Source organism: Mesoplodon mirus (assembly GCF_964341445.2).
Source record: "Mesoplodon mirus genome assembly, chromosome: 3".
Lineage (NCBI taxonomy): Eukaryota > Metazoa > Chordata > Mammalia > Artiodactyla > Ziphiidae > Mesoplodon > Mesoplodon mirus.
The window spans coordinates 198,027,337-198,052,523 of NC_138978.1; the positions used below are offsets into that span (position 1 = coordinate 198,027,337).

At 58.2% G+C, this 25,187-nt stretch overlaps 1 protein-coding gene across 1 annotated transcript in view; it reads right to left on the minus strand.

The window, feature by feature from the left end:
- Positions 1-25,187, minus strand: part of CACNA1S (calcium voltage-gated channel subunit alpha1 S) — a gene marked incomplete at both ends in the record, with an annotated part of 60,742 nt that overhangs the window by 27,755 nt on the left and 7,800 nt on the right. The window contains 15 exons of the mRNA XM_082614751.1: positions 212-344; positions 3,097-3,166; positions 3,857-3,950; positions 4,434-4,548; positions 4,869-4,989; positions 5,891-6,098; positions 6,578-6,803; positions 8,744-8,904; positions 10,670-10,751; positions 11,176-11,321; positions 12,987-13,090; positions 14,345-14,550; positions 15,905-16,057; positions 16,197-16,339; positions 18,391-18,530. Of these exons, the coding sequence (XP_082470877.1) occupies positions 212-344; positions 3,097-3,166; positions 3,857-3,950; positions 4,434-4,548; positions 4,869-4,989; positions 5,891-6,098; positions 6,578-6,803; positions 8,744-8,904; positions 10,670-10,751; positions 11,176-11,321; positions 12,987-13,090; positions 14,345-14,550; positions 15,905-16,057; positions 16,197-16,339; positions 18,391-18,530 (2,102 nt within the window). The remainder of the gene's footprint in view (positions 1-211; positions 345-3,096; positions 3,167-3,856; positions 3,951-4,433; positions 4,549-4,868; positions 4,990-5,890; positions 6,099-6,577; positions 6,804-8,743; positions 8,905-10,669; positions 10,752-11,175; positions 11,322-12,986; positions 13,091-14,344; positions 14,551-15,904; positions 16,058-16,196; positions 16,340-18,390; positions 18,531-25,187) is intronic.

Here is a 25,187-nt window from a genome sequence, read left to right on the forward strand (position 1 = left end):
GAGTAAGTAACTGATAAGGCTTAAAGCATTACTTCTCCCAAGGATTCTAGCACTTTCAACTGGGCACAAGGTCTTAAGCTAAAGAAATGACTTTCTCACAGTGTAATTGTAGGCCCAGGGAATCAGGAGAAGGGGGCCTTCTCAGAGCAGGAAACAGCCCTCTCTGAGAACCCCACCAACCACCCTGCCCCGCCACCGAGGGGCCACCCACTTATTGGTAGGGCTGAAGATGAAGAAGGCGCTGGCTTCTGGAATGGGCACCGCCTTCTCCTTCAGCTGCAACTCGGCCAGCGGGCGGGGTCGTGGGCTTAGCGGGATCTCGGGCTCGTCTTCCTCATCATCTCCTGTGGGGGAGGCGAGAGAGAGGTCGGGGTGTCTTTCCACGTTTCACTGCTCCCCTGGCTCCTGTGCTCTGAACCCAACCGTGAACCCCCAGCAGCCAACAAGCAACACGGGGCACGAGGGCGCCAGCAGAGTCCAGCCGGGCACCTCCCTTTCTTGCAGCACACGGGGCTGAACTGTCCAGACAACCGTCAGGCTCAGAACCTCCCAGACGTCGGGCCAAGAGCAAGGTCTGGGAGCCTTGCTGTTGCATCTCCTGTCTTGGGGCTGGACGCACCACCTCGAATGCTCACAAGCTGGGGGTGCGGGGGGGCCCTGCTTGGCACGGGGCCAGAGTGCTGGGCCCGGCTCCGCCCCTGACTCTCACACCAGGCAGGCTTCTGTGCCTCCTGAGTGTGAGACCCTCAGCTCGCGACATTGACGAGGGGCAGGAGGCCTGTTGAGGTCAATGGACTCGGAGCTTCTCTCCCGGGGCCGGGTTCCAAAAATCATCATTCAGGGAGGAACCGCCAGCGTGAAAAGAAATCACTGCTCTTTTCTTCCGGGGCAGGTGTAGCGGGGGAGGGGGGGGGAGAGGGGGAGGGGTGGGAGGGGGAGAGGGCCCCTCGGGCTCATTTGCTGAGTCTCAGGGCCTTGTGAGAGGGAGCTGTCCCCCGAAGTCCTCAGCTGCAGACTGGGGGCACTGTGGGAAGTTGGGGTGCCCTTTCCTTTGTCCCCTCACCCACAGCTGTCTCCTGCCAGCTCCTGGCAGGGTTCTCCTGTTCTCTCCACACGGCGGCCCCTGCAGGGTCTCCTCCCGAGACCCCACTTCTTCCTCCCAAAGAGCATCCTCACGGGACATTTCCTGCCTCGCTTGGGACCAAGGGCCCCAGAGACACATTTTATGCTTAATCGCAGAGGCTGTTAGTTCTTAGAACTCGCGTATTTGCTTTCTTTCTCTGCCTTAATTCTGATTTTCTCCGTCCACGCGCACTGTGTTAACTTCGTTGTGCATATCTTTCATTGTCAGCCATTTCAGATTATTTTTGGAAAGAAGCAAGATAAACACATTCAGCCCCCTTGGTAAGAACGCTCCACCGCAGCCCGCCCCGCAGCCCCTCCCCCCACCCACCCCCTTCTCCCCAGCCCCTGCCCCTCCCCCACCTCAGGTTTCCTGGCTCAGCATCTCCCACCTGCACAGCGGCCACTCCCATCTACTAGGAGATGGTTATTAGATGAAACAGATCAAGTCGAATTATTCTAAAACCCAAATGTCCCTTCTGGCAGGTATTTGAAGAATTATCATTAGTCTTATCTATACCAGCTCCATCCTCCCCACATTTTACTTGGCAAAATCCTTGCATATTTTCCTTTCTTCTTCTTCTTCTTCTTTTTTTTTTTTTTGCATTTCTATAAGGCTTTTTTTTTCAGTTTTAATATTTTTTTATTGAAGTGTAGTTGATTTACAATGTTGTGTTAATTTCTGCTGTACAGCAAAGTGTTCAGTTATACATATATATACATTCTTTCTTTTTTATATTCTTCCATTATGGTTTATCACAGGATATTGATGAATGGATAAAGAAGATGTGATACACACAGACAGACACACACACACAATGGAATACTACTCAGCCATAAAAAAGAACACAATAATGCCATTTGCAGCAACATGGATACAGCTAGAGATTATCATGCTAAGTGAAGTAAGTCAGAAAGAGAAAGACAAATACCATATGATATCACTTATCTGTGGAATCTAAAATATGACACAAATGAACCTATCTATGAAACAGAAACAGACTCACAGACATAGAAAACAGACTGGTGGTTGCCAAGGGAGAGGGGGTTGGGATGGAGTGGGAGTTTGAGGTGAGCAGATGTGAGCTTTTATATATAGAATAGATAAACAACAAGATTCTACTGTAGAGCACAGGGAACTATATTCAGTGTTCTATGGTAAACCTTCATTCTATCTACTGATTGCCTATCGGTGCCAACACTGCTATTTGGAGCACAAAGGGTCCCCCTGGAGCTTAGAGTCACTGGCGCAAACAGATGCTAATCAGCTGATTCCACAAATAGACATGAAATTGCACCAGTGACCCAGGTCTGGAAGGACCCAGGAGTGAGCTGAGAGAGATCGACAGCTCTTGAGCACCAGCCTCTCCCAGGTGGCCTTTTAACCTTCACCGGCTTGGGTGCTCCCTTCAAGTGTTCCCTCCTTGGCGCCGACCAAGAGGATTTCTGCTGCAGCCGCAGGCTGTTTGCACCTACGAGGCGTGTGTAGTGCATTCATGGCTGTGCACCATCCATCCCCCTCCCCTCCACCCTGGTCTCCTCCATGTGGATCTTCCTCGTCATCCCCTGCGCGACACGGACCATGAGCAGCCTGCCCACCTCCTGCACCACACAGGTGGCTACACCCCCCCTCTGTGAGCTATCCTGTGTGGCTGGAGGGGCTGGAACAGAAGACGTGTGTGCCCACGAGTCTCTGGGCTCCTTGAAAACCAGGTCCTTAGCCCTGAAGCACACAGCCAGTACTCAGTAAATACTGGCTGAATTAATTGAAAATAAAATGTGTACCTTTTCGCACTGTGTGTATTGTAAGGAGAGGCAGGCTGGCAGACGGCTCATTTGCAATACGAGGTACACAAGGGATGTCTGAGTCCCGATCTCCTCGTGGATGGGTCCAGGTAGGGGACACACAGGAGAGATCTCGTCCCTGGGGAGAAGTCACCCCAGCACACCCACCCCGGGTCCCAGGACTCTCACCTGGGAAGTCGGCTGACGGGTAGGGGTCCTTCACCTCATTGACATTGGATTCAAACTCATCGATCTTCAGCTGGAGGAAGGAACACGATGAAGGTGAAAACCCAAGCTGTGCTTCCCACCTAATGAACATTGACTGGAGGGCCATGTAGGTGTCAGCTCACCTAAGCCTCCCTATGGCTCAGGGCGGGGTGAGGCAGTGGGTGCTATTATGGTCATTCCCGTCTTACAAAGGAGAAGCCAGGCGCAGAAAGGTCAGCCAGGCTGCCCAAGCTACCAGGACCCCAGCTTGTCTGAGCCTGAGCCCCTCACCCCTGCTTAGTTCTTGAGAGGAGAGTGGACTGCCCCAGGCCAGGACTCCTGCTCTGGGAGCCAGTTCCTGCCCCTCTGAGCTCTTGCTTCCTTGGCTCCAGGAATGCGGAGCAGGGCCAGGCTGATAGGCGGGGCAGGGCTAGAAACGGGGGGCGGGGGAGGCTGGTCTGGGCAGGTCTGTGGGGAGGGGGACACCCTGACTGGGGCGGAAAGCTGGGACTCAAAGGAAGTCTGGTTCCTGGATCGGGGCGTCTGTGTCCTCAATACAAAGGATTCCGTGAGACGGAGCTGCCCTCACCTGGCTGGTGCCCTCAGCTGGCTGATACCCAGGCAGACAGCCCCTCTCCTGCCTCCCCCTGCCCCCCAGCATCCTAAGGCACCAGGCGAACAGGGGACTTTCAGAGGCCCCTCCCTGTGCGGCCCGGGAGAGCGCCCCGCATGACGGGCTCACCTTGGCCGTGGTGGGGATGCCCTCCCCCTTGGGTTTCTGCTCCAACTTCTTGGCCACCATCGACTTCTCCTCCTCTGACTTGTCTGGGAGCCCCCTGGGTTGGAAAACCAAGAAAGGCCAAAGTGGAGGCCCAACTGCAAGGTTCTGGGGGACCCGCCCAGCCTGAGGACACTGCAGGCTGACCCCGTGCCCACGGGCCGGGTGCATCGCATCTTCCCTCCGCAACGGGGGAGCAGGACAGGCGTCCGCCCGCGGCCGCGCAAACCCAGGGGCCGTTGGCCGGTCCCAGAGGAGGGTCCCAGGCCACAGAGGGTTAAACGGCAAAGTCACAGGTGCCTGAGGCTCAGCAGAGGGAAGGGACTCCCTGCAGGAAGCGTGGTGACAGGGCGGAGGCCCAGCCTGCCTGGCTCTGCCCTCTGGGTCCTGCCTGACGACTGGCCTCCCGTCCTGCCCCGGGGACACCTCAGAGACTCAGCCGGCAGCCGCTGCAGTGGTTTGGCGTCTGCTCCTCAGGGAGCTCCTTGCCCAGAGCGGGCGGAACCCGGCAGGTCCCTCCTGCCGGGCGCGCCCCACTCACCTGGACATCTTCCTGCGCCTCCGCTCCTCGGCCTTGGCTTTCTGGGCCGACGTCAGGCTCTCCGCCTCCGCCAGGTTGTCTACCGCGATGGCCAGGAAGACGTTGAGCAGGATGTCTGGGGCGGCCCGCTAAGGAGCTCAGCTGGTGCGGAGGGACGCCTCGGGGGTGGGGGCTTGGCAGGACCTGCCTCCTCCCGTGCTCCAGGCTCCCCATCTTTCTGGGACTGATTCCACCCACCTGTCACCAGTCACCCTGTGTTTCTCTAACCTCCTGCCGGAAGGAAGTGTCCTACAGCTCTACCCGCACTGCCACGTGCTGTGTCCCACCTCCCCACCCCCAGGAGCTCCCCAGCAGAAGGCCTGGGCACCTTGACCCCGCTTTACGCCCAAGCCCCCTCCCCAGGCCCTTTTCTGTGCCCTGCGTCTGGGGGGATACAGTTGCCGCAGACGAACAGGATGATGAAATAGATGCTGACAAGCATCCCGGGGTAGGTCGGGCCGCCGTAGGCCATGATTCCGTTGTACATCACGGAGTTCCAGTCCTCACCTGTCAGCACCTGGAAGGGGAGGGAGGGTGGGTGACGCAGAGGGACTTGAGGGTCTTCTCTGGGGACTGCACTGTCCGAAAGTCCCCTTCCAACTCTGCCCCCAGGCCGGTCCTCTCTTCATCCAGGGTGAAAGTCCCTGCCCTCCTGAACCTCTTCCGGGGGGCTGAAAACCTTATCGTTGGCTCTTCGGGGCCAAGGAGCTTGATTGTGGCGTCAAGGCTTCCCCAAGCTCTGTTCCTAAGGCCCAGGCTTAGCGGTGCTGCCCACACTGGACCCCTGCCTTTCCGGCCCCCAGAAAGAGTGTGAAAAGTCAGGTGCCTTGAAAGACAGGATGCCCGACCCGCCGGTGGGGTGACTGGAAGAACGAGGGTGACACCATGTGTAGGGCCGGCCGGTTGTCACAACTGCCTTCCCACCAGCAACACCGAGGTGGCGTCCCCTGAGTCCTGGCCCGACAGAGAGGAGCGTGTGTCTGCTCTGCGCTCAGGCAGCTCATTCTGGAGGCCAGCTGTGGCTTTAGTGAGCGGTGGCTGAGCCTTGTCCCCGCAGTGGGAAGTGGTTTGTGCTCCTCTGCGGCTTTTGCAGCCTTGGGGAGGGACAGCCCGCCTTGTCTGACCTTGTGCTCAGAGATTCTAGTAGCATGTGGGAGAGAAAGCTCCCTGCCCACCCAACTCCACTCATTAACGGCTGCCCTACTGTGGGCCAGGGCTCTGCTGGGTGAAGGGACAAAGACACACAGGACACCCTGGGCACAGCGCCCAGCCTCCAGAGCGTGGAGGAGACAGACACGCGACTATGGCCTGGAGGGGATGCGGGGGCCCAGAGGGTGACGTCAGATCAGGGAAGGCTTCCTGGAGGAGGTGATGCCCGATCTCCAACCGCAGGCAGCGGGCTTTTTTTTTTTGCCTACCTGGAAGACGCTGATGAGGGCCTGCGGGAAGTTGTCGAAGTTGCTGCGCCGCACCTCCGTGTCCTCAAAGTCGTACCTGCCCCCGAAGAGCTGCATGCCCAGGAGGGCGAAGATGATGATGAAGAGGAAGAGCAGCAGCAGCAGGGAGGCGATGGAGTGGATGGAGTTGAGCAGCGAGGCCACCAGGTTGCTCAGGGACGTCCAGTACCTGGAGGAGACGGGCAGCCCCCCCCGGCGTCCCTGCAGTGGGGGCGGCGTCGGGGAGGCTGGGGGCTGGTGGGAGGCGTGGGCCAGCAGGGCTGCCTGGATCCGGGCTGCACACCCAGCTTCCCTCCGCCAGAGCACAGATCTTGGTCTGTCATTTCATCCCGTTAGTAGGACGGCCGTTTAGCTGCTGGTGCCACCACTAGACTCTGAACCCCACGGGGGTGAGGACCACCCCTTCCTGTGCAGCCCCGGCCCAGGCGGCCGCCCCACCACTGCCCCCTTCTCTGCTCCCCTTGCATCTTCCTTTCCTCCCTCCCGCTCCCAGGCTCTTCTTTTCCCCTTTCTTCGCTCTTTTCCACACCACAGACAATGGTGAGAGGTAAGAAGACCCGAGACGCCCGAGGCGGAAGGCGGAAGGTGCTTTCTCCTGCAGAGGCGCAGGATGGGGCAGTGCGGGCAGGCGGGCAGGCGGGCGCTCACTTGGTGATCTTGAAGATCCTGAGAAGGCGGATGCAGCGCAGCACGGAGATGCCGAGGGGTGTCATGGCCCCCGACTCCACCAGCAGGATCTCCAGGAGGCCGCTGCACACCACGAAGCAGTCGAAGCGGTTGAAGATGGACATGAAGTACTGGCGCAGGCCCAGCCCATACATCTTCATCAGCATCTCCACGGTGAACAGGGCCAGCAGCACCCGGTTGGCGACTTCTGCAGGGTGGGCCACGCAGCTCGGTGTCACTCTCCTCCCTGCCCCGCCTGCCTTGGCCAAGCCCTCCACCCTGGACACCCTCCCTGCATTTTCAGGGCATCTTCCTTTCCCTGCCCTCCAGATCCAGGAAAACCTGGTGAATTTTCACCATTGGAGGAACACAGTCTAGATTTCTAAGAAACTAAACGACACTGTGTTCAGTAGGTCCACCCTCCTCACTCCACCGATCAACCGTGAGCATTTTAACCCCATTTCCCTGATCTCCCAGAAGCGCTGACACTGTTGATCAGCCTATTGCTTTTTTTTTTTTTTTTTTTTAAACTTGCGGGATCTCAGTTCCCTGACCAGGGATCGAACCTGTGCCCCCTGCCGTGGAAGTGCAGAGTCCTAACCGCTGGACCGCCAGGGAAGTCCCCTCTTGCTTTTTCAAACGTTCTCTTTCCTTGGCTTCCAGGATGCCACATCCTTCTGCATTTCTCCTGCTTCTCCTGTTTCTCCTGCACCTTCTCTGCAGATGCACCCCTACCTCACCCCTGAGTGCTGGACTTGAGCTGTGCACATGAGTACACACCGTCCTCTGGGGATCTGGTGATGTCTTCTAAGACCACAGCTTCGATTGCCATACCTGCCAATGACTCCGGATTTTGACTCTTCAGCCCAGACTTCTCCACTGGGTCCCAGACCTACTTTCCATCTGTCTCCTCAACATCTCACTGGGATGTCTCAGAGGCACCTCAAACTCAACATGCTCAAGTCTAAGCTGATAGGTACTGCCCGTCCTCCCCCATCCCCCCAAAATGCCTGGTCACTGATTGCCTTCCCCATCTCAGCAAGTGGCACTATCATCCATCTATCTGCATAGGCCAGGAACCTCAAATTCATCTCTGACTGTTCTCGGCGGGCACTGTTCACATCTTGTCCACATTTGGTCATTGACGGCGCATTGACAATGCCTGGCACATTCGAGGGGCTCTCAGGAAGACTGGTTGCAAGGAATAAATGGATGGATGGATGGATGGATGCAGGAATGGATGCGTGGATGGATAGATAGATGAGTGGGTGGATGGATGCATGCATGAAAGAAGGAATGGATGCATGGATGGATAGATGCATGCCTGGATGGTTAGATGGATGGATGGATGGATGGATGGATGAATAGATGGATGCATGGATCAGTGGATGGATGGATGCATGCATGAAGGCATCTGATCTGTAGCATTGTTTCCTATCTCCTTTCCATAGAAGAAGACAATTTTCTTTTCTATTTTCCTTCTTTTATCTCTTTCATTATTTTATTTTATTTTATTTTAGGTCACACTGTGTGGCTTGCAGGATCTTAGTTCCCTGACCAGGGACTGAACCCAGGCCACAGCAGTGAAAGCGCTGAGTCCTAACCACTGGACCGCCAGGGAATTCCCTCTTGCATCATTTTAAACATAGTGTCTTCCTACTATCCAGCCTCCCTTTCTCTGTAATCCTCCTGTTACCTTATATTTACCTCCACTCTTGCCCTCTCTATATTGACCTGACATCACTTATCAATATCTGCCTTTTCCTCCGGCTCAGGAAGCTCCTTGGTGGCAAGAGAGGTACATTCCTTCTCCGTGTGCCCTGCGTTCTTTTCTGGGCCTTACCCAGGGTATGTTTGTAATACATAGTTGGTGAGAGATTGCTGTTTCTGGAGTAGAACTTGAACTTGGATGCATGACATGCTCAATTACTGGTCATCTGTATGTCCAGTGTCTGTGATAATTTGCCCAGACATCTGGCGAGCACCTGAGGTGTCTCCAACTTGTTGCTGTTATGGCCCCTGGTAATGCCACGAGGAAAAGAGTGCCACTGCCTAGAAGTTCTAGAAAACAATGTCAACATCTAATGACTTCTTCTGCAAAACCTGAGGTGCCATTGGCCAGCATTGGCCATCAGCCGCGTGTCTCACCTTGCAGGTGGGTCAACCAGAGAGGCTGGTGGTGGTGCTCCGAGGCAATCGACAGGGTGTTGAGGGCGACGATCAGGATGACCAGCCAGTAGAAGACCCTGGACTTCACCGCATCGTGGCACTTCCAGCGGAAGACGCGGTTCCACCGCCTCCATTGTCGGCTGAGAAGGCAGGGGCGGGGCCAAGGCTGGGCTACTCCAGCCCCTCCCCAAGGCCGCCTTCAGGCCGCTCCAGCCACTCTTAGTCTCACCACCCACTCCCTCCTCCAGCCACATGAGAGGGCCAAGGACGTGAGCTGCAGAGACAGATTGCAAATCTTGCCTCTTACAGCAAACGTCTTCACCTTTCAAAGGAGAATAGTGATGATGCCGACCTCGGAGGGAATTAGAGACAATGCCCGGCGCAGAGCAGGGCTCCATGCGTTTCCACCTTAATTAAAGCAACACTGGCATGCCCCGTTTTGCCCGTCATAAAGGCAATTCTTTAACAAATTGGTCATATCTGGTGTAGGGGAGGGTGCGCAGAAAGGCACCTCCACTGTCAGATCCACCTTTGTGCAGCGTTTACCAAGGTTAGAACCTGCGCGCCCTTTGACCCAGCAAGCCTGTTTCTAGGGATCTGCCCGGCAGAAAGGTTCACCCTTATGCACAACGGTTCCCTGTGGCACTCTATGTATTGCCCCAAACTGGACAGATTACATAAACAGACTACAACATATGCACACTGTGGAACATCTTACATTCAACGATACATCAAAAGACGGCGTGTGAGCTATCACACCTTGCAAAGATGTGGAGCGACCTTAAATGCATGTCACTAAGTAAGAAAAGCTGATCTGAGAAGACCACACACTGTGTGAGTCCAATTAAACGACATTCTGGGAAAGGCAAGACTATGGAGACAGGAAGATCAGCGGTTGGTTGCCAGGGGTGGGAGGTGGGGTGTGAACAGGCAGAAACAGAGGATTTTTAGGGCAGCAAAAATACTCTCTATGATACTATAACGGTGGGTACGTGTAATTATACGTTCGCCCAAACCCACAGAACGTGCAACACCAAGAGTGCGCCCCAACGTAAACTATGCCCTCGGACGATGCAGGTTCATCAGTTGTAACAAATGGACCATCTGCTGGGGATGTTGATGGTGGGGGGCGCTGGGCGTGGCGGGGGGAGGGGCAGGCAGGAAATCTCGGCACCATCAGCTCAAGTTTGCTGTGAATCTGAAACTGCTCTGAAAAAAGAAAGTCTTAGGAAAATAAAAAAAGGTTTGTGTCTGTATATAGTTGCCCTCCATAGAAAATTCTAAATTTAAAATGTCAGTTGCTAGTTTACGTGTGGATCGCATTCATTTATCCGACGAGCCCTCCCGTGTGCTGGGCACTGTGTTTGGTTCTGAGGTGACAGTGGTTAATATGAGAAACCTCATCGTGTAAAACGTGAAAACAAAACCAAAAACGACTGGGGTGTGTGTGTGCGTGCGCGTGTACGTGTAAGAGAAAGGAAAGCGTACAAGAGGCTTCAGAGGGATACAAATCTGTTACCATGGTTACCTCTTTAAAGGGCAGAGAAGGCCTTCGTCTTTTCTTTGATGTATTTCTCTATTGTTCTTTCAAAATCACAGTCATGTATGAATTTGGAAAAGGAAGTGGCCAGTCAAACAGAACACACTGTCCTCTCCAGCTTCCTGCCTCCAGCTCATGGTGCCCACAGGCTAACTCCCCGTCTGGAGCAGAGGTTTCCAGGACTAATTATCCCACCAGCTCCCAGTTTCTTCCTTACGTGGTGAGTAAATAGGTCATCTGCCCAGTGCCCTCCAACTGCGCTAAGGGAAAGCGACCCAAAAGCCACCTAGGGAGGTGACCGGGGTCTAACTACATGTCTCAGGGAGTTGCGGGCTGGGAGGACCCGCAGCTGGGCAGATACTCACATAAACTGGATGACTTTGTTCAAGCCTGCGATTTCATACAGGCTCTCTGTGTCAGAGCCACCTTCATCCAAAGCCAGCTTCCCTGGGGACAGACAGGTACAGTTGGCCAGGCTTCCGGGCCCCTCTGGGCTGGACACACCTGGAAAGGGCCCACTGACTGGGGACACCTGTGACAGCGACCCTGGGTGGGCCTGGACCCCTCCCTCTGCGCTTTCCTGAGCCCTAGAGAGCCTGCATCGGCGGGGAGGGCGGGTCACCAAGGGGCAGTGCAGCACTTTGGTACTTCGCGCTCCTGGAGGGCCCAGGGCACAGCAGGCCGCCTCCATTGCAAGGTGTCAGGCTAGGCCTCTAGGGGCTGGGTTTTCTTATCTGCAAAGTGGTGATGCTGTTCCTGCCCAATGGGCCCCCTGGGGCTGCAGCGGGGGTCGGGTGTGGAGGTGCCCGTGTGGGAGCGGACCGCGAGGGCAGCTCTGGGGGGGCTGCCGACCTCGGCCCGTGGCTCCAACCTTCTCTCAAGTCGTCCACGTCCATGACCTCGCCCTGCGTGATCCAGCTCAGGTAGCCCCGGAGGTCCTCATCCAGCTGCTGCTTCTCCCGCAGCTTCTGGAAGGTTCCCCTGGACTTGGCCTTCTCCCGCTCCTTGGTGAATTCCCTGCAGGGGGGCAGGGGACGGGGAGGAAGACCGCAGTGGAAGGGATGGACGTTCTGCGGCTGGACGTGCCCCCGCTGGCCCAGTGTCGCCTGGGGTCCGGGGCCCTTTAGGGAGGCTGAGGGGCAGCCCTCTCCCCCTCACCAGCCCGGCCCTCCAGGGCCCCTCCCCCCCCCGTTCCTTCTTTTCCTCCCATCTCATTTCTCCCGCCTTGTCTTGGGTGACCCTGGACATAGGGGTTAATGACATGACCGTCCATTGCCCTAACAGAATTGCCATGGACCCTCCGATTTTCTGTGCTGCCCTGACCCTTTAGGCTGCCTGAGGAATTTAGCTCTGCTTGCAGACTTAAGGCCCTGGGGGACATGCTCCTGGGCCTGGAAGAAACCAGGCAGCAGCACTGGAAGGAAAGGACCCGAGGGTCAGCGAGGGTTCAGAGCAGCAGGGGGAGCCCTCAGCCCCCACGCAGGGTGAGGAGGGGAATCCAGCCCGGTCCCCCCTCACTGGGCTCTGAGGGGTGGGCTGGGGGCAGCAGGGTCGGCTCGCACCGCCTGCGCCCTCAGCACTGCCCAGGGCAGGGTCCAGGAGGGGCTCTTGACCATTCTGTGCCCTGGCCCCTTTGGAGGTCCGGTGAACCTATGGGTCACTCCTCAGAACAATGCTGTAAAATGCTCCAAATGAAACCATAGCTTGACAAAGGAACCGATGAGTTAAAACATAGTTGTTGAACTGTAAAGTGGTGATAAAGTAACATATATGCTTCTTTACTGAATCATTAACTAGCAAGATCAGCCGCAGTCTAGTAACTGTCATAATTTTGAAGTAGTAATATTTGCAACACCTGTGATATGACAAGGGCTTCCTGTTGGGACAAGTCATGGGCAGAGCTGGTACCACTTCATGAAAGGAAGCGCTGCGTTTCAGTTAGACTCAAAAAATAAAGGCAAGTTCTTCCTATCCTAGTCCGTGGACCCCCTGAATTCTATGTCCAGAGTGCCTGGAGGGAAGCTCCTGTGGTGGGTGATGGTGAGGCACAACGGGGCCGATGGCCACTTCCAGGCTGCCCACCGTAGCTGGGTGGAGCCGTCACAGAGGAATAATGACCATGAGTAGTCAGCACTTCTGATGTGCTGGCCTCCATTCTAAGTACTTTATAGGTATTAACTCATTTAATCCTCCCAACAGCCCTGTGAAACAGGCACTGAAATTATTCCTATGTGACAGATGTGGCTCACGAGGCACAGAGAGGTTAGGTAATTAGTCAAAGGTCACACAGCCACCAAGCAGTAGTGCAAGGGTTTAAACTTGGGCCTCTTGCTCCAGAGTCTGTGTGCTTAGCCCGAAGGCCATGCTCAGTGCCGAGCTTCAGCCCAAGCACCTCCAGGGACAGGAGGCTGGGGTCTCGGGGCTTCACGTGGACAGAAGGAAGTGAGGATGGGAGAAGGCTTGAGGAGAAGGGAGAAAGGTGAAGACTGGAGGGGCTCCTGCCTGCACCTGTTCTCTTCCTGGCTAACAGGGAGCATGCTTCTGGCCAAAGGGGAGCCAGGGATGAGCGGGGGTTCTAAGCCACATCTCTCCGCCCACTGCCTCCCCTCCTCCCCCTCCCCCTCCTTTCCCCGCCCCCCGCTTCTTCCTCCCCTCTCTCCCAGCTGTCTTTGAGCCCCTTACCCGCTCAGGACGCCCAGCACCAAGTTGAGGATGAAGAAGGAGCCCAGCAGGATCAGGGTGACAAAGTAGATCCAGGGCCACTCGTTCCCAATGGCATCGTTGACCTGGTCCAGAGGCAGGTGTGAGCCCCATCCCCGATGTGAGGGCTTAGGCCCCCTTGTCAAGCTGGCCCACGCACTGCACCCGACCGTGGGGGCAAGGAAAGAGGCCATCTGGGTCCAGAGAGGAAGCCTCTTCTAGCCTGAGGACCTGGGACTGGGCCTTGCTGATGGCTACCTGGCCGGTGGGACTGACCCCTGCCTCTCTCCAGCCCCCGGGCTCCCTGCCTGACCCTGTCATGCCGGCCACCTCCAGTCGGCCTCTTTACAACCGAGATTTCTCACAGTGGAAGAAGCACTAAAAAGCCTTGGCCTGCACTTGGCCGGCTCCTTCAGGAAGCACGTCTGTGACCCTGGATGAGGCGCCAGCGTCTCTGAGCATCGTTCCATCTGCCTCCTGAGCTCGTTCCTCACAGGCTGCTCACGGGCGAAACAACACGCGTGACCGTCCTTTGGAACGTTTAATAATTGGCTCCCATAACCCGAGTTTACGAGAGCTGCTCACACTAATCCTTTATATTTGCAAAGCATTTGATGGGTTTACAAGCGTCCCCCATAGGCAGTGTCACCCCGCGGCTGAGCTCCGGGGTTGGAGCCGGAAGGTTAGAGGTCAATTCTTGGCCGTGTCGCTCACTAGTCCAAGAGTGGCCAAGTTACCGAACGTCTCTGAGCCTCGGTTTCCTTATCTGGAAAATGGGATCAATGCCTCCCATTGTTGGAGGATCAAAAAAGAAACGCAACCGAACTCTTGTAACACCAAACAAGTGACCTTCTCCAACAAGAGAACTTCTACAGCACTAGGTGCCCGCACTGTGGTAATTCAGTTAATGCCCCCACTAACCATCGTAACTACCCTATGATGCAGATGAGGAACCTGATATCCAATCATATTTTTATGGGAAAGCAATCTTGCCCAGCAGTGAGAAGAGAGACTCAAAGGGCCCTTCCTTCCTCAGGAAATCTGAGATTCCAGGCCATCAGGAGCAAGTCACTCACAGCCAGGCTTAGGACAAGTTAGGAGAGGAGACCAGAACCCGCTGAGCTCCTGGTTTCCATCCCTCACGTGCTCTTGGGGCGGCGGACACAGGTGGTACCTCGGCCGCCCCCAAGGATGCTAGGACACACACCTGAGGCCCAGAAGGGCTCCCCGGGGAGGGGCGAGGAGAAGCAGCAGACCCTCAGCCCGGGACTGGCAGGCCCCACCCGCTCCCGGTGAGCCTGTGGTGGGGAGACAGCCGGCGGGCTCGGGCCCAGACCCACCCAGTAGAGGACGTCGGTCCAGCCCTCCATGGTGATGCACTGGTACACGGTGAGCATGGAGAAGCCGAAGTTGTCGAAGTGGGTGATGCCGTGGTTGGGGCCTGGCCAGCCGCCCCGGCACTCGCTGCCGTTGATGGTGCAGTGGCGCCCTGAACCCGTCCGGGCGCAGGGCGACGGCTTCTCGTTCTCCACCGTGGCCACGATGTCTGTGGGCGGTCGGGGGTGGTAAGCACCGGCGGAGGGGCAGTAAGGGGGCAGCAGGGTGCGGGTCTCAACATCAGTTTAAAGTCGGGGACGTGGCCTTGCTGGGAGAGTGTGGTTCAGACCATGGGGGCTGGGCCGAGGGCACGGATACAGATACGGCTACGGCTACACGGATACGGACAGGGATACAGGCGTCTGCAGGCAGGAGCTCGGGCCCAGGGCCTCACTGGAGGCGCGGCTTCTAGGGACCACAACCGACGAAGCAGATGTGATGTATCGTTTGTACCCACGGAGCTTTGTAAAAGTAAGCAGCAGCCCGGCCTGGGGCGGAGGTGTGGACCGGGCCTCACACTCCGGCTTGAGAGCTCTGTCTGGGACACAGAAGTGGGGATGCGCCCCGATGCTGGGATGCGCTGGACAGACATCCAGACTGGGGGTGGGTCTGCTCTTAGGGGGCGTCCCCAGCAGGCCTTAGCATCCAGGGGGCCCATGAATGGGGCTCTTATTGTCTCTAAAGCCTGCAATGTGGATGACATCTGGGTCCCCTTTTCCCCTGGGTAGGTTTGGTCTCCTTTTCTGTTCAGAGAGGTCAGCCCGTGAGAGATCGAGTGGCCCTTCCTTAACCATGTCACCAGAGGGCTCAATCCTCAGGAGGTGGGATAGGGGGCACAGATGGTCCTGAGCTTGGCGTGTGGTCCCCAGCCCCACGAAGCTGGGTAGCCCCCATCCCAGAGCGGCTTGGTAGTGCTACTGGTCAGCACTGGTCAAGAACTCGTGTGAACACCAGGCGAGACCCTCGAATTTCGTTTGAAGGTTGTGCTAGAAAGCCCCCTCCTCTCTGCCCTGATAATGGCTATGAGAGGACAGAGATTGTTATGGGGACAGGAGGAGGCTGAGACGGGGCAGATTAGGAACAGGACCAGCGAAAACGCCGTGAGAGCTGTCGTTGGAGCTGGGTTGCCTGTCCCCTTGGGGGAGCGCAGGGAAGTGCGGAGGGTCCCCACCCTGTGCGCCCTGGACTAAAGCTAAGACTCCAGCTACAAGGCAAGTACAGACAGAAATTCGGGCTGACCTTGAGCCTACATCTCAATCCACAAGTGGCCAGAAAGCCCAAGGACACCAGCCTTATCTGGGGCAGGGGTGCTTCAGAGCAAGAACCTGACCACTCACTCCCCTTGCCCCCTGACCCAAGCAGAGCTGTTTTCCCCCCAATCTCCCTTGTCCAGGAGAAACCCATCCCCAAGGTCAGTGGATGGGGGAAGCAACGACCTAGTCCTGGGGCTTCTGCACGGCTGGGTGAATCCCCCTCTCGAGATGTCCCCAGCCCTTCCCGACACCCCGGCCCGGGAAGCTCACCCGTCCCGATGAAGTAGCAGGTCTTGTGCATCTTGCCCTTGAAAAGCTCCAGCCCGATGATGGCATAGATGATGACCATGAAGAGCACGAGCAGGGCGATGTGGAACAGCGGCAGCATGGCCTTGAAGATGGAGTTGAGGACCACCTGCAGGCCTGTGGGGCGGGAGGGCAGGGGGGGAGAAGGCGGACTTAGCCCCCCTCTTGGCCTCCTGGCCCTCTCTTGAAGCCTCTGGGACACCAAGGTAGGAGGGGGCCCAGAACTGGGGCGAGGGGGAGGGGGTCTGCCACCCACTGGGCACCCCGGACACCAGCCGGAGCGGTCTGAGCACGCGGAAGGCCCTCAGAGCCTTGACGTCCAAGCCTGCGCCTTTGCTGCTCATTGGGGCTGTGTGGCTCTGGATGAGGTTGACCTGCTCCAGAATCACGGTGAAGACCCTGAGGAGGACGAGAGGGAGAGAAGACGACCCAGTGGTCAGCTAAGCCTCTGCCCCAGGGGTCAGGGGCCCTGGGTCCCATCCACGCTCAAGGTACCGGTGGAAAGACTGGGGGAAGGCGAGAAGGTATAGTTCATCAGCCGCTAGCTCTGGTTTGGTGACGCCCGTCTGGGGAGTTTTAGAAAAAATCCCGAGGCCATGTTCAGGCTCAGTAAGAAGAGTGTTGGGTCCATTTGTGATGGCCACTCTGGGTCCTGAAGGCGGCTGAGATGCTGGCGCCGCGGGCAGCTACGGTCAGGCCGGGGGCTGAGCACACCCCGTGCTGGGTGGAGGGTTCCAGCGGCCCACGCTCGCGGTGGGAGGAAGGGGAAACGCGGAGGAGGGGGCCCGGAGCTGGTTCTCCCTCGGGCTCTGGTTCACCGCTTTGCTGACAAAGCCCCTTACGGTCCTTCCTGCACTCAGGTTACTCAGACTTTGCCATTATCCACTGAGGCCTATCTCAAGTCCTTCTTTATGAATCCTTCTGCTGGCATCTGGAGCCCCCTGGGCTGCACCGCGTGTACAACAACGGTGCGCTGTGTGGCCTTGTTCTGCACAGACCCGTGGCCTCCAGCCAGGCAGTCCGTCAAGGGCAGAAGCTGATTCACAGAGTTGACTTTTCCCTGCTGTGCCTGAAGCAGCACTGGGCAATTAGTAGGTAAGCGATATAATTTTTATTGAGTGGAAGGGCAGCCTAGTGGTTAAGAGAGCAGCCTCTGGAGCAAGAGTGCCTCGGTTTAAATCCTGGCACTGCCACTGGCTGGCTGTGTGACTTTGGGTGGGTTGCTTGACTTCTCTGCACCTTACCTTCCTTAAATGCAGAAAATAAGAGGATTGTTGGGAGAATCAAATGAGATGGTCCGGCGCATAGTAAGTGTATGATAAACGCTGCTGTTATAATTAGGTCGTGGCTACCAAACCTTATGTTATGGGCTCAACCATGCTCCCCCGACTCCAAATGCATATGTTGAAGCCCTGACTTTTGGGGCCTCAGAATGTGGCAGTATTTGGAGATAGGACCTTTAAAGCGGTGATTCAGTGAAAACGAGGCTGTTCAGGCGGGCCCTAATTCAATCTGACTGGTGTCCTTGGAAGAAGAGGGAACTTGGGCACACACCAAGGGTGCGTGTGGATGGAGGAAAGACCACGTGGGGACACAGCGAGAAGGCGGCCGTCAGCAAGCCAAGGAGGGAGGCCTCAGGAGAATCCAGACCTGGCCACACCTTGATCTTGGACTTCCAGCTTCCAGAACAGTCAGAAAATACATTTTTGTGGTCTCAGCCCCCCAGTCTGTGGCATCTTGCTATGGCAGCCCAAGCAGGCTCATACAGGTTATTAAACGTCTGTTCTCATGGACCCAAATAACAGATGCTCAACACAGGTCCATGGAATAAATGAATAGATGATAATAAAGCATGAGAAATTTATGAACGTCCAGAAACTCCTGGGCACTGGAGCCACTCACACGTTTCCAGTTTTGTGTGAAGAGAATAAGGAGGGAATTCCCTGGTGGCGCAGTGGTTAAGAATCCTCCTGCCAATGCAGGGGACACGGGTTCCAGCCCTGGTCCGGGAAGATCCCACATGCCGTGGAGCACCTAAGCCCGTGCGCCACAACTACTGAGCCTGCGCTCTAGAGCCCGCGAGCCACAACTACTGAGCCCACGTGACACAACTACTGAAGCCTGCGCACCTAGAGCCCGTGCTCCGCAACAAGAGAAGCCACCGCAGTGAGAAGCCCGCGCACCGCAACGAAGAGTAGCCCTCGCTCGCCACAACTAGAGAAAGCCCGCGCGCAGCAACGAAGACCCGACGCAGCCAAAAATAAATAAATAAATTAATTAATTTTTTTTAAAAAGAGAGAGAGAATAAGGAGACCAGCGGTGCCTGGCTGGGGAGGGTGTGACCCGTGGGCGCCCCCGCTGCCCCCTGCCCACACCCCTGCACTGCCGCACCTGCCTCCGGGCCCTCGGGCATCCCGCTGAGCTCAACCCCACCCCCAAGCCTCACTCACCCCAGGAAGACGATGATGAAGTCTAGCACATTCCAGCCGCTGCGCAAGTAGGCGTCCTGGTGGAACAGGAAGCCGTAGGCGATGATCTTCATGGCGGCCTCAATGGAGAAGATGATGAGGAAGAAGTACTCCAGCTTCTCCTGCGGGGCGAGGCAGTCACACCATGGCTCCCCGACCTCCGCGCTCTGCTCCGGCCGCTCTGCGGCCTTATCCACAGCGTCCCCCACCGCCAGCTCCCTCCCCCCCACCGCGGGTGGTCCCTCCCCAGGGGGCCTCTGCCATTTTGTGTTCCTCCTCCCACTCCGTCTTCTTAGCTGATCCCTAGCTGAAAATGCCATATATATTTCCATCTGGTTCATTTCCTATCTTACTCACTGCAGTATAAGCTTCATGAGGTGTGGGGATTTTTGTTATTTTTTTTTTTTAATGACTTCACTTCTCAGGCCTAGAACTGGACGAATAAATGAACGGTCAGGGCGGCCCCCAGAGTGAAGGCCCCCAGATGGCTCCTGTTTGGGCGGCTTTCTCCTCCCTCATCCCGAGGACTCACAGTAGGAGGTGGGGGCAGTCCTCGGGACTCCAGCTGGACCTCCCTGGCTGGTCAGGGTCTTACCTCTCATGTACTTTTCTGTAACCCCCGGCCCACCCCAGCTGCCCACACCCGCTGCGGCCTGCAGGCAGCCACTTAAAGGGCACGAGCACCATCACGCCGGTGGGTGTTGGGGGTCACTGTGCCTGGACGAGGCCCCACAGGTCGGAGGCCAAGGGCTTCGGCTTAGTGCCCCCTGCAGAAGGCCTTGCCCACTCCCCCAGGCCCTCCCCTGTCGGCCGGCTCTCTCAGCCTCCCGTCCTGGCCCGGTCACCCTGCCCTGTCCTCTGGGCCCAGGAGAGAGCTATTTCTGGAGAAGCAGGTCACTCTGTCAGAGCTCCAGGCTGACGCCACTGTCCTTGCAGCCATCCCAGCCAGGCTGGCGGCTTCTGAGAGCCCTGCACACGCGCCTTCACCAGCGAGCCCTCCCTAAGCCCGCCCCATCCCAGACCGGGCTGCAGCCCTGCAGGACCACAGGAGCACGTAGAGAGAACTGGACCACCGTGCTCTGGACCTCACAACCCAAGCCCGTATCACCGTCAGTCACCCACCCCCACCCCAGAAAGCCCGCCACCACCGGGCCAGCACACTAGGGAGCCATCACTGTATTGGGGCCACCCTGCTAGTGACCTGGAAGAGAATTTACTTTAATGTCCAAGTGGGTAGATGTGGAAAGCAAGGGAAGAGGTCGTCAACGGCTCATTACTATGGATCTGGTCCCAGAACCCTCCCAACTTGGTATTCAGAGCATTTTCCTGAAAGCAAGGTCTCCCTTTGTATGTTGAGGGGGAAACTGAGGCATATATGGGCTAAGCCTGCTTTCCTTAACCTGGACCCTAATTCCTTCCACCAACTTGTAATTCCAAAGCTTCCTCCTTCCTCCAGAAAATAGTAAGGTAGGGTTAGAATGCAAAGCAGCACCGTTCCATTCAAGGGCCTGTGTAGGGCCACCGGTGGGAATTGGGGCAATCGCTCCACGGAGAGGCCCTGCCAAGGGCGTCCGGGTGGCCCCTGCGAGGGGGTGGGCACAGCACAGCCACGGCAGGGCTGAGGGGGGCGGGGGTCCATTCCCCCGCAGGGCAGGCTTCCCGGGAGGCAGACACAGCATCAGGAGAGAGGCAGGAGGCGCAGAGTGAAGTTGAGTCAGCGTGTACATGCCCAAGTGGCTGCCACCCCAGGGGCAAGGCAGAAGTGGGCTTGAGGGGAGGGAAAACAGAGCCCAAAATAGCTGCTGTGCTCACAGGCCAGGCGGCCAGCCACGTACCCGGAGGGCCTCCCGCACCTGCTCCTGCCTGTCCCGCTGCCGCCTGGCTCCCAGGGAGCTCGTCGAGGGCCCTGGGGTCCCGCAGGTTCCGCGGCCCGATAGCTCCCCCGGCCCGACCCTGGAGGACTTGTAATTAGAGCAGTCTGTGTGGGAGCCCTGAGTGCGCACACCCCCCGCCCCCGCCCTAGGAGAGGCAGGGGGACGTGTTCCTTCCTGTGTCACAGAAACTGTGCCACGATGTCACCTTGGGTGGCCCCCAAGCCTCTCTGGCCTGGGCTTTTTCCCTGGCTGCCGTGGGCGGCGCTGGCTGTCTGTCCGAGATCCACGTCATCAGCCTTCCCAACCCCCCACCTCCCATCCCCGCTCCCTTAGGCTCCCCCTCCAGCGGGCAGAGAGAAGCAGGGGGTTTCTGGGGTTCTCTCGGCAGCTGTTTCTCTGGGTGAGTGCCTAAGCCTCCGTGAACCTCTGTTTCCTCGTCTGTAAAACAGAGATGACGATTGCCCCCTGCCAGAATCAGCGGAGGACAGGAGACCGTGGTGTGGGAGCGTCCGCCTCGCCGGGCCCCTCCCGATGCTCAGGGGGTAACAGCCTTTCCGCACCGCATGCGCTGGTTCTCGCGGAGCTGTGGTCCGAGGTCTTGTCTGGGGGCGGCTCACGGGCCTGGGCTCTGTCCGGCCCACCTCTAACCCAACCAGGCACTCCCTGACCCAGAGCCTGCTCCTCCGAGGGGTCTCTGTCTTGGCCAGTGGCACTGAGTTGCCCAGTGGGGACAGCCGGGGTCTTTCTGGACCCCTCCCGTGGCTCTGCCCTGGGCACCTCCACCCACCCAGCCCAGGCCTTCCTGCACCCGAACATTTGCTGGATCCGCCTGCACTCTGCACCGGCCGGCCTGTCCCCCAAACTCGCACAGCCTGGGTCCCCATGCCTCCCCGGCCTGCACGACCCCCTGACAGCCCCCGTGTGATGTCCAGGCCCCGGCTCTCCCGCTGCCCCGGTCCCGTCGCTCCTGCCCACAGCGGCCCCTCTGCCTGTGTCCCCAGGTCCGTCACCCAGCAGACCTGTCATCTGCCCAGATCCCGCGGGGCCCGCAGGGCGATCTCCCCCTGTGTGTCCCGCAGTCCCCGTACCACTGTGTTGCTCTCCACCACCCTCCGCCAAACTGCAGCCCCCCGAGACCACGAGCGGGGGCCCCAAGAGCGAGGGTCCCCCTGGTTTCTCTGCCACAGGACAGAAGAGGTGACATTCCCCCAACGGCAATGGGAGTTGGGCGGGGGCCAGGGGCACCCGCGGGCCGCTTCCCTGAGTCTCTGTTGGTGGTGGCTAAGGGGAAGCCTGTGGCAGGACTCCCCCAGCCCACCAGGCAATTCTGATGCTCACCCTGGGCACGGCTCCCCTCCCAACCCCGAAGATCTCTGGGGTTCAGGGCTTTTGCCCTTGCTGTTCCCTCTGCCTGGAAGCTCCTTCCCAGAGACCCCCACAGCTGCTGTCTTCTTTCTTTAGGACCCCAACTCCAAAGTTGCCACTGAGGCCCTCCGGACCCCTCCTCCCCTCCCCCAGCTGTCTTCTTCCCCTGCTTGGGTTCTTTGTCAGCAGCTGTCACTGCTTGCCATGCTCTGTTTCTCTGCTTCCTTTGACTGTCCCCCCCCGGCCTGAATGTACAGTCCAGAGCCTTTGCTGTGTCACCGGCATCTAGAACCACACCAGCCACGCGGGTGTCTGATGTGTCAGTGTCCCTGGCGCTGGTCCACTGTCATCACCCTGGGATGAGCGACGTGGAGCCTCTGAGAAGCAGCACTTGGGAACCATCAGAGCAACGTGCCACAACCTCCAAGCACGTGGGTGGATCACAGACCAACGTGGGCTGTGAGTCCCACACGGCACATGCTGTGACGTGGTCCCGCGTGGGAGGACAGCTGGTCAGCCCATGGCTGGATGAGATTTAACAGCAACAAACTGGTCTTTCCTCACAGATTGTCTGCGGAGCTCTGCTCTGGGGCACACAGTACTGCCTGGCACACAGTAGGTGCTCCAGAAATGTTTGCTGAATGAATACACAATGGAAAATTTAACCTCTGCCACCACATACCTCAAAAGCAGGTGTGGGGTTTCCCTGGTGGCGCAGTGGTTGGGAGTCTGCCTGCCGATGCAGGGGACGCGGGTTCGTGCCCCGGTCCGGGAAGATCCCACATGCCGCGGAGCGGCTGGGCCCGTGAGCCATGGCCACTGAGCCTGCGCGTCCGGAGCCTGTGCTCCGCAACGGGAGAGGCCACAACAGTGAGAGGCCCGCGTACAGCAAAAAAAAAAAAAAAAAAAAAAAAAAAAAAGCAGGTGTAGCCTCACGATCTCTATTCCTGAGAAGGTTCGTTAGCCCCCAGGCTCTGGCTCCAGAGCAGGGAAGACACGCCTGCCCCGCCCCCCCTGGCCCCCCGACCTCGGGGGAGGACCATAAGCCTGTCTGTCTCTGAGGCGAGGGCTCCGATACCAGCTCCCTAGAAGGGAGGACCTTAATTACCAAACGTCCCTCCACAGACAGGCCTCTCACTGGGCCCCTGGGGCCACGCTTGGCCGGAGGTGGGCCTGGTATGTGACCCTGACCCGCAGGCCTTGCACCTGCTTCTGGGGGCGTTGGAACCAGACCCTCCCAAAGTCCTGGGCTGGAAACAGCAGGGCTCAGGCCGCATCCCCCCCTCTCACTGCCTCTATTTTCGGGCTGAGTCCTCCCTTTCCAAGCGTCAGCTACCCCGGCCTGACTGCTCACCCGCCCTGGCAGGCCCCGGGCTCTGTGGGGAGGGGGTGGGAGTGGGCTGGGCTCCCTCCAGGGGGCCTGCTCGGCCTCAGTGTCCCTGTCTGACTGCAGAGGGACCGCACTCCTGCCCCAGGCACTGGGGCTTGCCCGACAGCTGGCCTGGGCCCCAGCCTCCCAGCCCCCGGCAGCCCCTTGGAGGGCTCTGGGATCTGCAGGGTCCACAGAAAGACCCTAACAAGCTGGGCTGCAGAGAAGCCACAGGCAGCTATGGTCACAGGTCCTGGGAAGGCGGCCGACCCATCCCAGAGCTGAGGCTCCTTCCTTAGGGTCAAGGCACTGTGACCTGTTAGGATACAAATCTTACTGGGGGGGGGGAGGGGAGTGGCATTCCACTCTATTTGTTAACTCTTTAAGGCACGTCTGCTTCAATGAGCCAAAGTGGGCTTGTTTGAGGGACGGGGAGCTGGTGCCTGTAGGGGGGTGGCCCATGGTGGTCCTCACAGCCAGCGCTCGGAGCAGGCTGGCGGGCACAGCTGCCATGAGATGCTTTTACAAGTCAGTGACTGTTTCCCTCCTGGAGTCATCCCCTGTCTCGCCCCTTAAGCAGATGCTGGGCCCTGTGCCTCGGGAGAGGTTTGGAGGTAAGTCCCAGACGGTGGTTTCCTGAGGCCCGACCCTGGTGTGGGAGGCATGGTGGAGGCGTCTCCCCAGCAAAACAGAGACTCACCCCAGGGTTTGGAGGTTCAAGGGTAGATCGACCTTAGGCCTGCTCCCTCACAGCACCCTGAAGATGTTGCTGGGTCTGGGAGAGGGCCCTGAGGACCCCTGAGAAAGCAGGGTCCAGCCTTTCCAAGGCCCCCTGCTTCCTGAACGTGGAGACAGCAGACGGTGGCCTGGGGAGCCATATGGCCAGAACAACATGGCCTCGGCCCGGCTGGGTGAGGCCCTACAGCCCCTGCTTCTTGGTGCTGCCTGAGACCCGGGCCTGGGGCAGCCGGATGACCAGAGAACAGCCCTGACTGAAGTTCCCTCCATCCCAGACGGATGTGGGCTTAGGACCCAAACAAAGTTAGTTTCTAGGAATAAAGATGGTACTTCTTGGACACCCCAGTGGTGGGTTGAGCTTCACCCCTACTCTGCTGCTTTTCCTACGTGCAGCTGAGGGAGGTGGGGCTCGGAGGGGAGTGGGGCTCCAGCCCACCTGCCCCGACTTGGCCAACAGCGTCTCGGGGAAGCCGGCCGGGCGTCCTGTGACCACGCCGCCCACAGGTGTCCCAGGCCCTGGCATCTGTCTGCATGACCACCTGAGCCTCCAGGTCTGGAAAATGACCTGTTGGAGTGAGGGAAGTGGCTATATTTATCCCGGTGAACTCTCACACAAATGGATGCTGTCTGAGCAGGCTTCCCCACCACCCTGCCTTCCCCTTCTCTTCCCGCAAGGAGACCAGCTCCCAGGGGTCCAGGCGGGTCAGGCATGCGGGGCAGTCCAGACAAGGGAGCCAGCGGAGCTGAGGGTCACAGAGGAGGAGCCTCTTCGCCTGGGGTGGCTGGTGATGGCGGAGGAGGGAAAGCGGGGAGCCCACCTGGGAGAGGGTGGGAGATGGTACTGTCTTGGGTAATGGTGGTGACAACGGCTCTGGGTCATTAAGCTTGTGTGCCAGGCCCTGTTCTAGCCACACACACACAGTTCATCCTCACAGGGACCCTGAAGGGGGGCACTCTTACCCCCATTTAACAGATGAGGAAACTGAACCACAGAGAGGTTAAGTAATTTCTCCAGAATCGCTTCTGAGCAGCAGGGCCATAATGTGAATCCAGGGTCCATGGCCTCAACCACGCCGTGCTGGGAGGGGGAGAAAGGGCACCCAGGGACCCCTGGAGGGGCTCATCAGATCCTGTCCCTCGCCCCCCAGGTCTGGGCTCAGAGGGGCTTGGCTGTGGGCTAGGAGCACTGTGAGGGCAGAGAGGGGACAGAATGGCCACCTACTCAGCCATCCCCGTGTGCCTGCCAGACACTTGTCACCGTGACGGTCCTGGGAGGGCAGCCCCCTGCTCGCCCAGGCACGGAGGAGGGCGCTGGGGCTCACGGCCTGGAGAAAGCTGCCACCAAAGTCAGCCAGAGGTGCTGTGGCTGATGGAAGGCCTGTGCTTTGCCAGGGCTCCCCCGAGACCGACCGGCTTGGGCCAAGCGCTCAGGG